A 14,332-nucleotide genomic window follows, 5' to 3' on the forward strand; every position below is an offset into this window, starting at 1 on the left:
GCTTCTAGCTCCTGGTCCCTTTTTATTTCCTTCTAGCGTCTGCTTTTATCTAGCAGTTTCTTTCATTAGCCACTATTTCTGCTCCTGTTCTGAGCTCAGTCCAGTTTCCATGCGATCAGTGCCATCACCCTGAACCAAACAAGTTTACCAGAGATGAACCAGGGAGCGGGTAATCAAGTCCAAATATGCAAGTGTTGTTCTGCAGTAGTTCCGAGTACATTTTTTTACTACAGGGTTGGAATGTTACTGCTTTAGGGAAGGGACAATCTCTTAAAACCCAGCCCTTTCCCATTATATTTATTAATGCAAGGGGAAATCTCTGGCCTTAAGTTAGTAAAATAGAGACTTTTGATTTTTTACGTATTTATTTTATTTTTATTTTTTAAAAGATTTGTTGGGGTGGGGGAGCACAAGCAGGAGGGGTGGAGGGAAAGAGAGAGAATCTCCAGAAGTCTCCATGCAGAGCGCAGAGCCCTATGTGGGGCCGGACCCCACAGCCCCAAGATCACCACCTGAGCCGAAACCAAGATTCAGAGGCCCAACTAACGGCACCACCCAGGCGCCCCAGACAGAGACTTTTTAGATCACTGTGCTGCTCACAGTGCACATCTAGGAAAGGGAAAACAAGAAGCAGGTAGTCTGAGAAGAGCTGTCTAAGACAGACAGGCATTCTGTAAAGGCTAGTGGGCAGACTTGCGTCTACTGCATGATTTTTGTGACATCACCGCCTCTTTGGTTCTTGAGTGGGCCAGCTGGTGCGTGGGGATTACAGCCACATCAGGACCTCAAGAACATCTAAGGGTAGGGGGACTCTCTTCTGGTTGAGCAGTGCTGACTGTAACCTTGAACCGTCTCCTGCTGGCCAAGTAGGAAGCCACTGCAGGCTTTCTGATTCTGACCTACTGGTCCTGAAACTAGGGCCAAGCTAGGCTTTCTTAATATCATCATACTTTGTTTTGAATATGCAACTTTCATGAAAGAGGTTAATTGAGAACTTAAAAAGCTAATTTAGTAAGCTGAAGTTTGGGTCTCCTTTTATAAAATAAAGAGGATTAAGTGTGAGTTGAGTGCATGACACTGTCTCCTCATTGAGACAACAAGAATTCATGTGTGTGTATGAAAAGCATCAGGATCATTCGCTATTTCATATGAAAATAAACAAAGTTGGGTCCTATGTCAATAGAAGTAAATAAAACAGTAAGGTAGGGTTGTTAATTGTCTGCTATAGGGGAGATACTGTTTGGTGGTTACGTACCCCGTCTCATTGGATTCTTACGACCCCTAAGCAGGAGATATCATGCTTGTTTTCCAGGTGAGGATTTGAGCTAACAAATGCTTATAGTCACAGTGATTAGGAGAGCAATATTTCAAGCCATGTTTTGTTTCATTCTAGAACTTACCCAAAAGATTTTGAAAAGAAACCAAACCCTAGATTTTTACATGGGACTTTTAAATAGCCTCAATAAGAAAATAAGGTTATTTATTGTTATTATTATTTTACTATCAGACACATGCTAAGTAATACGCAGATGGTAACTGGGGGGTGTTAACACCTCCTTCTTGTCATGTTTCCTGGCAGGAAGCACCTGCGGGGGGGCGGGGGAGGCTGGCCCTGACAGCTGTCTGTTACACCTCGCACAATAGCCACTTCTCGGTTTATTTTGGTTGGCAGTAGAGGGCGCTATTCACTTTCCAGATCTTTCTCACAGATGCACACATTGCCTGCTGGGTTCTAGCCATCCCTCACATTGCTGACATGACGTCAGACTGATCTTTTGGTTTTAGTGACGTGCTCGAATGTTTGCCGAGATGCAGATTTCCCTGAATCTGGTCGGGCACTTTCAGCCCTATTATATTTAGTGATGGAACAACAGAATTACAGGACGCTGTGGTTTCTGTACAAAGCAAAAAAGTTTGAATGAGTCGTTGCCTTTATAAATCTGACGGGTTCTTTTTTCTGTTAGTAAAAGATGTCACACCCAGACCACAGAGAGGAAGCAAAGGCATTGTCGGTGGGACAGTCGGCCAGATAACGGAAGGACAGGATTCTTAAGTTTGCAAACTCCACGTACTTCTTGATTTGCTTCCTAAATCCTGTATTTGATACACGAGGTTTCCTGAATGGTTCTTTACAGGGACGCCTTTACCAAACAGATCATCAAAGGGTTGTGAATTGTGTCTGAAAAATGTAGAGAAGTGTGTATGTGCACACGTGTGTGCGTACAGTGGGACTATTTTAAACACTGTTCTGATGGGATAAATATTTATGTGTTTGTGAATGCAGCCGTAAGGAGTGAAGACTAAGAAAGATCCAAAAACCTGTCAGAGACTTTATAATGAAATGTGAGGTAGAAATCAGAAAGGCATATGTTAAGTGTAGCACCTACGTTTTTGAGGTAGTTCCAGCTGCAAGTTTCATAAGACCCAGAATCACAGTAGTTAGACAGGAAGTCCAAAGATATCATCAGGGGAGCTTAGTGAATTCAGACACTCAATATTGTCATCAGGAAATGAGTTTTCTTGGCTCTGCTGTCCTCAGGCTTTTTCCTCATGCTGGCAGTGTGGCTGCCGCAGTCCCGAATGTTTCTTACTCATGTAGCATCTAAAGTCCGGGAATAAGAGAGTGTCTCACTTTTGTGATCTTCTAAGAAATAGAAAAACTTATGCACGGGCTCCCTGATATGCTCAGCCACCTCCCCTTTGAGCCACAGTGGCCTTTTAGGATACGTTCTCCCTTCTCGAATCTAGGCACTGGTCCAGGGTAAATGGGGTTAGAGTGATGCCCATAAAATGACCAGGGTTGATCCCCAGGACTAGAGAGGGACCTAGTCTCTCTTCTGAAGCCATAGTCTTAGATGAGTGAATAAAATTGGAGCTATGTTAGCAGGAATTCCACTAGAAATGACTGTAGGGTAGGCAGTCAGAATTGCCCCCTCAAGGCGATCGGCACCCTGCTAGAGAAGCGGGTGGAGAAGTGTGTCCTGGTTTTTGCTTTCTGAGCCAAAGGAAAGATGCCAGGCTTGAGATTTGTGGAAGAGTTTTATTAATTTACATCCTGTCAACCTATATGTGATTAAAGACAATAAAACTATTTAATATAGATTACAACTAATTTAGTGGTGTCCTCTTTTCCAATTACCTGAGGCATTTCTTATACCCCCTGTGCACCTTCTTTGCTTTGGAGGGGCGTGAAGAGGGAATGCAGAGTGTGCTGGGGGTTGTGGGAGGTAACAGAGATGCTAGATAGTCAGCATTTCCTCCTGATTGCTGTCTTTGAATTATCCAGGCTACTGTTTACTGTTTTCACGGACTGGGAAGCTAGAAATCGTTGCTTCCACCTCCCCATCCACGAACTATGTAGAAAATTAAGGTCATCATTTCTAGAACACCAGGGATCTACCTATCCACCCCCATACGCAGCAACTCTGGGCAGCCTGAGTAACTTGAATGTGTGCAGGGTGATCGTCCTTCTGCCCACAGAGAGCGTTGCATCAAAATGTCAGCCCTTCCCTGGGCATGTAAGGGGGTAATGGTTGTAGAAGGCTTAGCCGCTCCCTGCAGTGGGGATCCCCAGTGTCCTTGTGTTTGTGGGTAATGAGCACATGACTCCCCCGCTCCCACATAACCAGAGCTTGTCTCTTGCCGCTCCCCAGAGAGATGCAGATCAGCTCGTCCAGCACCACCACATCCGAGAGTCAGGACCCTTCTTCTGGGGACCCAGCGGTCAGTGCACTTCAACAACAGCTGCTACTCATGGTGGCACGGAGGACCCAGTCTGAAACCCCACGGGTACGTTCCTGCCGCACTGGGAAGTTTCCAGAATCTGGGGTCTTGAAACTGGTTTTGAATCAGTCAGGTCCTACCATGAAGTCCATGCTGTGGCTGGGTTGTGGCTATCTCACCGCACGGTAGCCTACGGGAGGAACGGGAAAGACGCCGTTTAAGTGACCGATATCCTTCATCGACACGAACAGGACTGTCATTGTCTTACTGCTCTTCCGAGCACATTAGAAATTCACGACATCGTTCTTGGGTTGCCAAGATGCAGGGATCCCATAAGGGCTTCCTTGGTTGGGATGCCTTTTGCTCACCATGGTTGGAAAATAGTCTGAATTTTTCTTTATTAATTTATGACAACCTTCTATACTAAATATTCAGAGATTCTGAAAGAGAATCTTGACGTGAAGAGAGATTTCATTCTTAGAGGAAATGGCACTATCATCAGGGGGCTTAGAAGATGAAGGCTTCCATTATACTATCAAGAGGTGACTTACTGATGTCATTCATTCACTCAGCCACCTTTATGAGGATGACTCTGGGAGAGGCAGAGCAAACGCTTCAAGACACAACACGTATGAGTCCCACTGTGAAGAAACAAATTAAAAACACAAATTTGAGAAGGAAACCATCAGAAAGTGGACAATGACCAAAGTAATTAGGATGAACAATAATGGAGATCAAATAATATGTTATTTAAAAGAACTTTGAACTCAGGCTTAGGACTTGGAGCGTGAACCTCACAGGAAATCTTGGAGGTTAGGTGGGATTTTGCCTTAGACTTACCATCTAAGGAAACCAGTGCAGAAGGCCCTGGTGCTGGGACATTGGCCGGACTCGTCCCAGCCCGACGTTCCTTTCACTTTGTCCTTTGGTCACTATTGAGATTTCCAGCTCTGCTCACCTCTCCCCAGCAGCTTCTGCCATGATGTCTCATGAGCCCACGTCTGACAACCAAACAGAGCCCTTTCAACTCCCCCTTCTCAGCACTGGCCTCGACAGGCCTCCGACCTATACTGTATCCTCTTCACTCCTCTACCTCTCCTGCAGGAGCTTTTCCAGGGAGCTCTACACTTCTGCCCTCGACAGGAGGCCTACAACTTAAATGCACCTGTGTGCATTCTGAGCGTAGGCCTGGTCACTTGCTCTCCTCCGCATACCAGGCCCTCCTTTATATTTTAGCTTTTAATTAGGTACAGTTCATGCTCCAAGTCCCAAGTCTGACTTTAAGATCCTTTTAAGTAACATATTATTTGATCTCCATTATTGTTCATCCTAATTACTTTGGTCATTGTCCATTTTTCTGATGGTTTCCTTTTCAAATTTGTGTTTTTAATTTGTTTCTTCACAGTGGGACCCATACGTGTTGTTCTGTTTAGCTGTGCAGGTGGCTTCGGCCTTAACTGTGAGCACTGTCTGAGCCCTGGGTTCTGCTGGGTTCCCCTACCCGAGACTGCAGAAGGAAAGCAGGCTTCAGCGCCTCACCCTCCTCCTCCCAGAGCAGGGCCTCAGGGAAAGCGACCTGACCTCTCAGAGGCTCAGTTCACCACATTTTAAATTGGGATAATAGCATTTATGAGGAAGAGATCTTGTAAGGTTATGAGGATTAGAGATCATATATGGCAAGATTATGCCATAGAATCAGTGATAATGATTAACATCATCAAAAAAAAATTTTTTTTTAAAGATTTTATTTATTTATTTGACAGAGAGAGATCACAGTAGACAGAGAGGCAGGCAGAGAGAGAGAGAGGGAAGCAGGCTCCCCGCTGAGCAGAGAGCCCGATGCGGGACTTGATCCCAGGACCCTGAGATCATGACCTGAGCCAAAGGCAGCGGCTTAACCCACTGAGCCACCCAGGCGCCCAAAAAATTTTTTTTTAAAGAAAGAGAATGTTTGAGTGGGGAGAGGGTAAGGACAGAGAGACAGAGGAACAGAAATTATCTCAGGCAGGCTCCATGCCCAGCAAAGGGCCCAACTCGGGACTCCATCTCACAACCTTAAGATCATGACCTGAAGGGGTATCTGGGTGGCTCAGTGGATTAAAGCCTCTGCCTTCAGCTCGGGTCATGATCTCAGCATCCTGGAATCGAGCCCCGCATCGGGCTCTCTCCTCAGCAGAGAGCCTGCTTCCCCCCCTCTCTCTGCCTGTCTCTCTGCCTACTTGTGATTTCTCTGTGTGTGTGTCAAATAAATAAAATCTAAAACAAAACAAAACAAAACAAAAAAACCATGTCCTCAAAAAAAAAAAAAATGTCCTCAATAAGTCGAGTTGGATGCTTAACTGATTGAGCAACCCAGGTGCCCCCAAATTCTTACGAGTTATATGGAGCTCTTGAAGGTACCGTTATTTTGAATGGTAGAACTTTCAGGTAGCTTAGGGGAGAGGGATGGACCTTCACGTTCTTAAATATTTTAGTATTACCGGGGACCTGGGTGGCTCAGTGGGTTAAGCCGCTGCCTTCGGCTCAGGTCATGATCTCGGAGTCCTGGGATCGAGTCCCGCATCGGGCTCTCTGCTCAGCATGGAGCCTGCTTCCTCCTCTCTCTCTGCCTGCCTCTCTGCCTACTTGTGATCTCTCTCTGTCAAATAAATAAATAAAATCTTTAATAAATAAATAAATAAATAAATATTTTAGTATTACCAAAAACCATTTCTGAAATGTATACCCCCCCACACACCTTCTTAAGCTGAATATGCTCATCATCATTTCAATTGTTGCAGTTAATTCAGATTCACGGAAGGAGCCTTGAATATCATGCTGTAAATACAGATCCTTACGGGGAGTGTGACCAATGCATTTATCTCATCTCTTCAAAAGAACTCGTGATCCCCTTCTGCCCTGTCACTATGTTTGCTAATCTTTTTTTTTTTTTAAATACTTTTTATTTATTTGACAGACAGAGATCACAAGTAGGCAGAGGGGCAGGCAGAGAGAGAGAGAGGAGGAAGCAGGCTCCCTGCTGAGCAGAGAGTCCGATGCGGGCCTCCATCCTAGGACCCTGAGATCATGACCTGAGCCAAAGGCAGAGGCTTTAACCCACTGAGCCACCCATGCAACCCTCTAATCTCTTTTTTGAAATAGTAGAATGAAATGTGTGAGCCTGTAGCCCACTGGGCAGTGTGATAGGGTGGTTCTTCGCTCAGGCTTAATTAGTGAATCAGAAACCGAAAGAAATTTTTGGCCAGTGTGTCTATGCATTCATATAAATTAGAGACTCAGTCTCCATTGTGAGCCCTACCCTGGCCAGGCCTGTCTTTGCTGATGCTCTCCAGGAGCTCTGCTAGCCCCCTTACTCCCAACTCCCTCCAGGGTTATCGAACGCGCCCACTCCCATGGCTCACTCCTTTCTCCTTCTCTAGACACACGGGCATTGATAGGCTTCACTTGTGTGTGTTGTGTGTGTTTGTCACCATGTCATCATGGCTAGAATGCTTGTCTGCCCCCCAAGACTTGTCAAACCCCTTTAAGCTACAAACTCTTTCTTGTTATCCTTTGAATTCTCAGCGGACAGTACTCACAGGATCTGGCTTAGGTAATCTGTGCAACAAGTATTTGTTGGATGGGCAAGGAAATGAATGACTGAAATGATGAGAAAAATTTCAATTTCAAATTTGTACCAGAAAACAGGCCATGAATAATTGCTATAATCCACGGAAACATTTAGCTCTGAGGTTCCTTGTTAGCCAAGGCGAAAAGTGAAACTCCATGAAACTGATTTTCTTGTGCAGGAAGTTAAGTTATAGGCTGATTTGTACCTCAGAATGGGGCTGTATTTGGAGAGAGGATCTTTAAAGAGGTAATTAAGTTCAAAAGAGGTTATTAGGGTGGTCCCTAATCCAATAGGGCTGGTATCCCTCTAAGAAGAGGGGAATCCGGGCACAGATCTACACGGGGAAAAGACCACGTGAGGACACAGAGAAGACAGCCATTGACAAGCAAAGGAGAAAGGCCTTAGAAGACTCAGACTTCCACCTTCAGAACATTCCGTTGTGTCAGCACGCCCACTCCGAAACTAATAGAGAAGTCAAATCATTTTTCTTTGCCTTAACTTCTGAGATTTTTTTTAAACAAGGATTTTTATTTAAGGAGCAAAAATAACACAATTTACTAGAATCTTTAATAAGTTTGCAAACACTATAGATGTGAATATTTGTGTGATCTTGTTTTCATGCAGACCTTCCCTAACAGCAAAGGGTATAATATTAAACCTCAACTTAAGGCCAGTATTTTTCTTGTAATTCCGAAGAATGCTGTCATCTTTCCTGCTGCTTACCCTTGACCTATTTTTCCATCCGACCTGAATTCCCACATCAGAAAGCAGTAAACTGTGGTAGCCCTGGTACTCTTTGTCTATGGGACATAAAGGAAAAAGTTCCCCTTTGTTGGGGGAGGTTTATCATAAACCACATAAATTCCTTGTCATTAACAGAAGATGGGCTTCTGGCTGCCATGACAGTTTCCGCTCCGGTCTCTTTCACATTGGAATAGAATCCCAGACACAAGCAGCTCTTACCGTCTCAGCTTTCCTGCAGGGCTACAACTAGTCCATCCTGTATACGGCCGTCCTGGATGCTGCCTTCGTGATGGAGCAGCTGTCCCTTAAAATGCCATTTGCATTAATATTTTATAATCTGAAGAATAGCTTCATGTTCTATAGCTGAGTCAGAGCACTAGCATCTGGGAACAAAGGTGGTAAAATGGGCCTCCCTGGAGAGCTCGGCCGTGGTGTCCCGTGAAGCCCCTGATGCAAGCCAGGCATTCTGACCCCGGCAACTTCCACTGAATTGAGAAAGTCTTCCCGAGTCTAACCTTCCACTGTCAAAGTTGAGGAGAAGCTGCGCAACCTTTCAAAGGTGGCACCTTTCCCACCTTCACGGCAGCTCTTCTCTACTGTCCTCATTCCTTGTCTGGTCTTGGCCCTCCTTACCAGTCTCCTGTGCCTTATGTGTGTTAGCCTACAGGAAATTACAACCCATCTTAAAGCTTTTTGCAGAAGTACAGAGCCCAAGCAGACGGGTGAAAGTAGAGGTTAGAATGATCCAGCCCTTCCACATCTGGGTGTACATCCAGAAGAACGTAAAGCGGAGATCCACTGACATCGCTCCAGAAGAATGCAGCAGATGTCTACATGCCCATGGTCGTAGCAGCATTACGTGCAGTATCCAAGCAGTGGGAGCAACCCAGCGTCCGCAGACCGGTGTATGCGGAGACAGAATGGGGGGCGTCCTCAGAGTCGGGTATTCAGCCTTAAAAAGGAAGGACGTATGACACCTGCTGTAGCATGGGTGAACCTTGAGGCCATTATGCCAAATGAAATAAGCCAGCCACAAAAAGACAAACACTCTGTGATTCCACTTATGGAGTATCCTAGATTCATCAAAACACAGAGACAGAAGGTAGAGAGGTGGTTGCCTGGGCTGGGGACAGAAGGGAGAGTTAGTACTTCCTGGAGACCGAGTTTCCGTTTGGGAAGGTGAAGATGTTCTGGAGATCGGTAGTACAACAGTATGGATACGGTTAACAGTACTGAACTGTGCACTGACAAGCGGTTAAGATGGTAAATTCTGTGTTGTTTTTTTAAGCACAGTGGCAAAAAAAAAAAAAAAAATACGGGTTAGACATAGAAGATCTGCAGGGGGCTGGGGCACTTAGAAAAGTCTCACCAATAGTAGCAAGAAGCGACAAGCAATGGCCAACAGCAAAGAGGAACCTGGGGGCTGTGTCTTTTTTTTTTTTAGTTCAGTTTAGTTAACTTATACTGTATTGTTTTGTTAGTGTCAGGGGCAGAATTTAGTGATTCACCAGTTGCATAGAACACCCAGTGCTCATTAGATCACGCACTCTCCTTCAGACCCACATTCCAGTTACCCCTCCCCCTCCCACCTCCCCTCCAGGAACCCTCAGTTTGTTTCCTATAGTTAAGAGTCTCTTATGGTTTGTCTCCCTCTCTGGTTTCATCTTGTTTTATCTTTCCCTTCCTTCCCTTATGTTCATCTGTTTTATTTCTTAAACTCCACTTATGAATGAAATTCATGATAATTGTCTTTCTCTGACTTATTTCACTTAGCATAATATCCTCTAGGTTCATCCACATCATTGCAAATGGCAAGATTTCATTATTTTTTATGGCTGAGTAATATGCCATTGTGTGTGTGTGTGTGTGTGTGTGTGTGTGTACCACATCTTCTTTATCTGTCAGTGGATACCTGGGTTCTTTCCATAGTTTGGCTGTTGTGGACATTATTGCTATAAATATTGGGGTGCCTGTGGGAGGCTTCATTTTTAATGGCCTCTGTGCCCAGAGAATGACAGAAAGAGCACAGTGTGGGAAGTCTTACAGGAGTCTCTCCACTTAATCTGTGACTTCGAAGAAGCCACATCTTCTTCTTAGGATGAGTTAACCGCACTCAGTCAACACCATCCCCACTAAGGAGCTGCCCAGAGCTTCCTGCTTCACACCTCGGGGTGGCTCTGCAGCCCTTCTCCACGGTGGATCACCTGGGTGGTCCAAACACCTCACACAAAAAATTCATTTTAAAATGGTGCCAGGCTGGTGTGGTATTCTAATGCCTAGCAGAGACAAAGGTTAAGTTTTAAACTGGAAGAACAGAGCTTCAATATTGCTGTCAAAGAATTCCTACTCATAAGGACCCAAGGAAAAGTGAATAGTTGTAAAATATACCAGAAATAAGAGCCAGCAATGCCAAACAGAAAGCAGAATTGGACTCCCAAAGGATTTAGAAACGATAATGATTAGATTCAGAATATGGACTAAGTATGTCTTAGAGATAAAAGAAGAGGTTGAAAGTCTGAGTAAGAAGCAAAATTCCATGTAATGACCAATCAGATCTGATAAGGGCACTGGATACTAGAAATGAGCAGTATAAAAATAAAAATAAAACTTGGAGGATTCAACAGATTTGATACATAAGAGCATCCAAAGCTTCCATAACCGTTGGGCTTTATGTAAAACAGAAGCGAAGAGAGGATGATAAACACAACATTCAGGACAGTGATGGTCCCGTGAGGGAAGAGGGAAGAGAATGGGACCAAGCGGTGGCCCACAGGGAATTTGTATGCTAACGGCAATGTTTTTTTTTTTTTTTTTTCTTATACTGGGTGAGAGCCACACAGCTAGTTCTGAATTAACTTTTTTTTTTCCTTACGTACATTTAAAAGATGTGTATTTGCATTCACTCCATGTTTAAACAATGATGTATTTTTAAAAAGCATGGTATCTAGGGGCGCCTGGGTGGCTCAGTGGGTTAAAGCCTCTGCCTTCGGCTCAGGTCATGATCCCAGGGTCCTGGGGTCGAGCCCCACATCAGGCTCTCTGCTCCGCAGGGACCCTGCTTCCCTTCCTCTCTCTTTCTGCCTGCCTCTCTGCCTACTTGTGATCTCTGTCTGTCAAATAAATAAATAACATCTTAAAAAAAAAAAAAGCATGATATCTAGTGTTATTCAGTGTAGGGAACAATATCTCAAGGTACACCAGAGTCTGGAGCTTTCACTGATGATACGGCAGGATGAGCACCGAGTGTACCTGAGCTTGACAGTGAGAAGGTATGCAGGTGTGTCCGGTACCTTCTATTTAACAGCACAAGAAGGGAAAACCAGATATTTTTTGAAGATGGATATGACCGAGGTCAACATTAAATTCATTAGATTTGGAGAGACTGATTTTTGGTTTTCTGAGAAGTCCAGCAATATGGAACATTTTGTTCCTCATTGCTAATGAATAAATGATACAACTATGAACCGATATTTAATTGCAAATGTAGTCCCTGGAAATGCCATCGTAACAGGCTGTTTTCATGGCTTATGTTTTAGAGATGGTATCAAGCAGTGGCTGGTTTGGAGTCTATGTGACTGTTAGATGCCCAAGGGATGCTATTTATTTATTTATTTATTTATTTATTTATCAGAGAGAGAGAGAGAGAGAGAGAGAGAGAGAGCGAGCACAGGCAGGCAGAGTGGCAGCAGAGGCAGAGGGAGAAGAAGGCTCCCTGCTGAGCAAGGAGCCCGATGTGGGACTCAATCTCAGGATGCTGGGATCATGACCTGAGCTGAAGGCAGCCTCTTAACCAACTGAGCCACCCAGACGTCCCAAGGGATGTTTTCCTACTGGCAGTAGGATGCCACGGGGTGTGTCTGTCATATTCTCCCTGATATTCCCATGCCCAGCCTTGTTTCAGGCTCCTAAGAGTTACTTATTTTGTATGTTTGATATACCATGAAGACTGTTTTGTTTTGAAAATTAAGTTCTTCTCCATAAGATTAAAGCCATCCTGAGATGAATTTGGGGCTAACACATTTTAAACCTGGAATTAAACTTTCCCATTTGTTTTATTGGTTTAGATTTTTTTCTATAGATATCTTGGTGTTTCATATCTTCGGTCTCACCAACCACCTAGAAAACTGGTGATGAAAACCTTTTTACTCTTAATAAAATTTAAATATTTATTTCAATATTCTATTAAATAACATGCCTTTCAAAAATGAAGGCATTTCAGATCTTTTGTTGAATCCTGATCTTTTATGAGAATTATTTTCTCGGCCTTAATTAACAGCGGGGTTTTGATAGGAATAGCATAAATTTAATGGTACCTTATAACAGAATGGAAGTGTCTTGGTAAGAAAGGCTCTTGCTGATCCTCACCTTTCTCTGAGAGTACCCATTTTTATGACGTGTGCTGGTTTACATTTCAGAATCGGAACATCTGCTTTTTGTACTTTTGTTATTACAAGGTATATTTATGACAATACCATGTCGGTATGAAACGCTTTCTCTGTTGTTTCTTTTGGTACCTGAAAGCATCTGAGTCAGGATCTGGAAGACGCGTCACATTCTTCGACACAAGGAAAATTCAACCGAGAGCAGTTTTACAAGTTTATCATTTTCCCCGGCAAGTGGATTAAAGTCTGGTACGATCGACTTACCTTGTTGGCGTTACTGGACCGGTAAGCCCGCCAAGCACACAAATGTATGGATGAAAGACAGTGGGGGCACACAAGGGCCCTCGCGTGCTTGTAAAAAGAAATTGCCACTTGCTAACGTTCTCTGGAATGTTTTCAAGATGCATACCTTTTTGCTGCAAACCCAAAGGCGAAGCGGTGAGATCCTGACTGTTGGAGACAGTGGGAGATAGGAGAATTGGGGAACACGCTTTAGACTTGAGGTTAGCTCTGGGGACAGGGTCATGCCTTGGTGTCCTCATGGCTTCCCACATTTTTGTAGGAATGCTTGAGGTTCCATGGGTCACCTGGAGCCTGGCCCCTGGGATGTGGGCAGGGGGAGATGAGGGCAAATGAAGAGATACCCCAGTTGCAATGTTAATGTTTCCTTTTAAACCCTTTTAACTCTTTCTTGCCTCTTCTTTGCATTGATCCTCAAGATGAAATGTGGGGTTGGAGTTGTGTCAGTGCACAGGGAGGGAGACGGGAGAGGGTCCAGTTTGTTGAGGCACGGGTGGATCTGGGGCCAGGTCAGAGCCTTCCTGTGTCCGCCTCTGCCTCGCCCCCGCTGATCTCATGATATACAGAGATCAGGATTTTGATTCTCAGGCACCACGCAGTTCTGATGGGAAGGGTGGTTTGAAAATTCAAGATGTCTTTACTGATGCCATCATCAGCAAACGCAGAGTCTCACAGTTAAATGCCAGCCAGTGGGAGCTGTGGGAAGGCTGGTCCCCTGCCTTGCTGTAGCTGGTCCTCCAGTGACTTCTTGTTATAGTAATGTCTTAAGTGGTGTGATCACAGACTAAAAAACTACAGTCATGCAAAATTACAATAGTAAATTTCAGGATCCACAAGCCAGGGAACAGAGTTATAATGGTTTTTCTCACAATACTATGTCACCCCAGGGGCGCACATTTAGATGAACGTTTAAACGTAACTGAAATAGTCCAAGATAATGCATCCTGTTAGATGAGGCAGGGTTTTTTTCCCCTGAAATATTAGTTTTATTTTCTGTCAAAAAGGATCTCTTGACAGTTGGATTCCCTTGTGTTAACCCTTCATATTAGAAACAAATATTCTATAAATTTCTAGGTGGGTTATTTAAATCCGCTCAGTGACAACAGATTAACTGGAAATTTAATTAAGGTCTTAAAAAGGTTGATGAAGATTATTGCAGTTTTTAAAAGTTTATAGTTTTGTAGTTTTAATCCCTTCTGTGGCAGGTCACAGTGGGTTATAAGGCAGTGTTCAAGGATGTGTAGCGATAGTACTGCTCCCTTACTCGTGGGCCCCTCGTGAGTCCCTCAGTTGGTGTGGGGAGACCCTGGGAATCAGGCTCAGTACCCACCACTGACTGGTGCTGTGATCTAAGGATTGGTGTGAAACCTCCCTGTGCCTCAGTCTCCGGTCTGTTAAATGGGGATAATCTGTAAACAGAGAGATTTCAAGGGTTAAATCAAGTTAGCCATACAAAGTATTCTTTAAGTATTAGTTGCTGTTATTGTTAGTATGACTTGGAATGTGTCCCAGAACCCAGAAAGAAGAAAAATAAATAAAAATACAATGAAATTAAGGTAGCCAAAGTAGATTT

The 14,332-nt window shown here is 44.1% G+C and overlaps 1 protein-coding gene across 2 annotated transcripts in view; it reads left to right on the forward strand.

Moving 5' to 3' along the window:
* The window catches only part of PCNX2 (pecanex 2), a 313,350-nt gene that overhangs the window by 79,688 nt on the left and 219,330 nt on the right, over positions 1 to 14,332 (forward strand). For both annotated transcript variants that reach the window (XM_059397306.1, XM_059397305.1), the window contains exons 9-10: positions 3,654 to 3,789; positions 12,599 to 12,744. In XM_059397306.1, the coding sequence (XP_059253289.1) occupies positions 3,654 to 3,789; positions 12,599 to 12,744 (282 nt within the window). The remainder of the gene's footprint in view (positions 1 to 3,653; positions 3,790 to 12,598; positions 12,745 to 14,332) is intronic.

Source organism: Mustela nigripes, chromosome 4 (assembly GCF_022355385.1).
Source record: "Mustela nigripes isolate SB6536 chromosome 4, MUSNIG.SB6536, whole genome shotgun sequence".
Taxonomy (NCBI): domain Eukaryota; kingdom Metazoa; phylum Chordata; class Mammalia; order Carnivora; family Mustelidae; genus Mustela; species Mustela nigripes.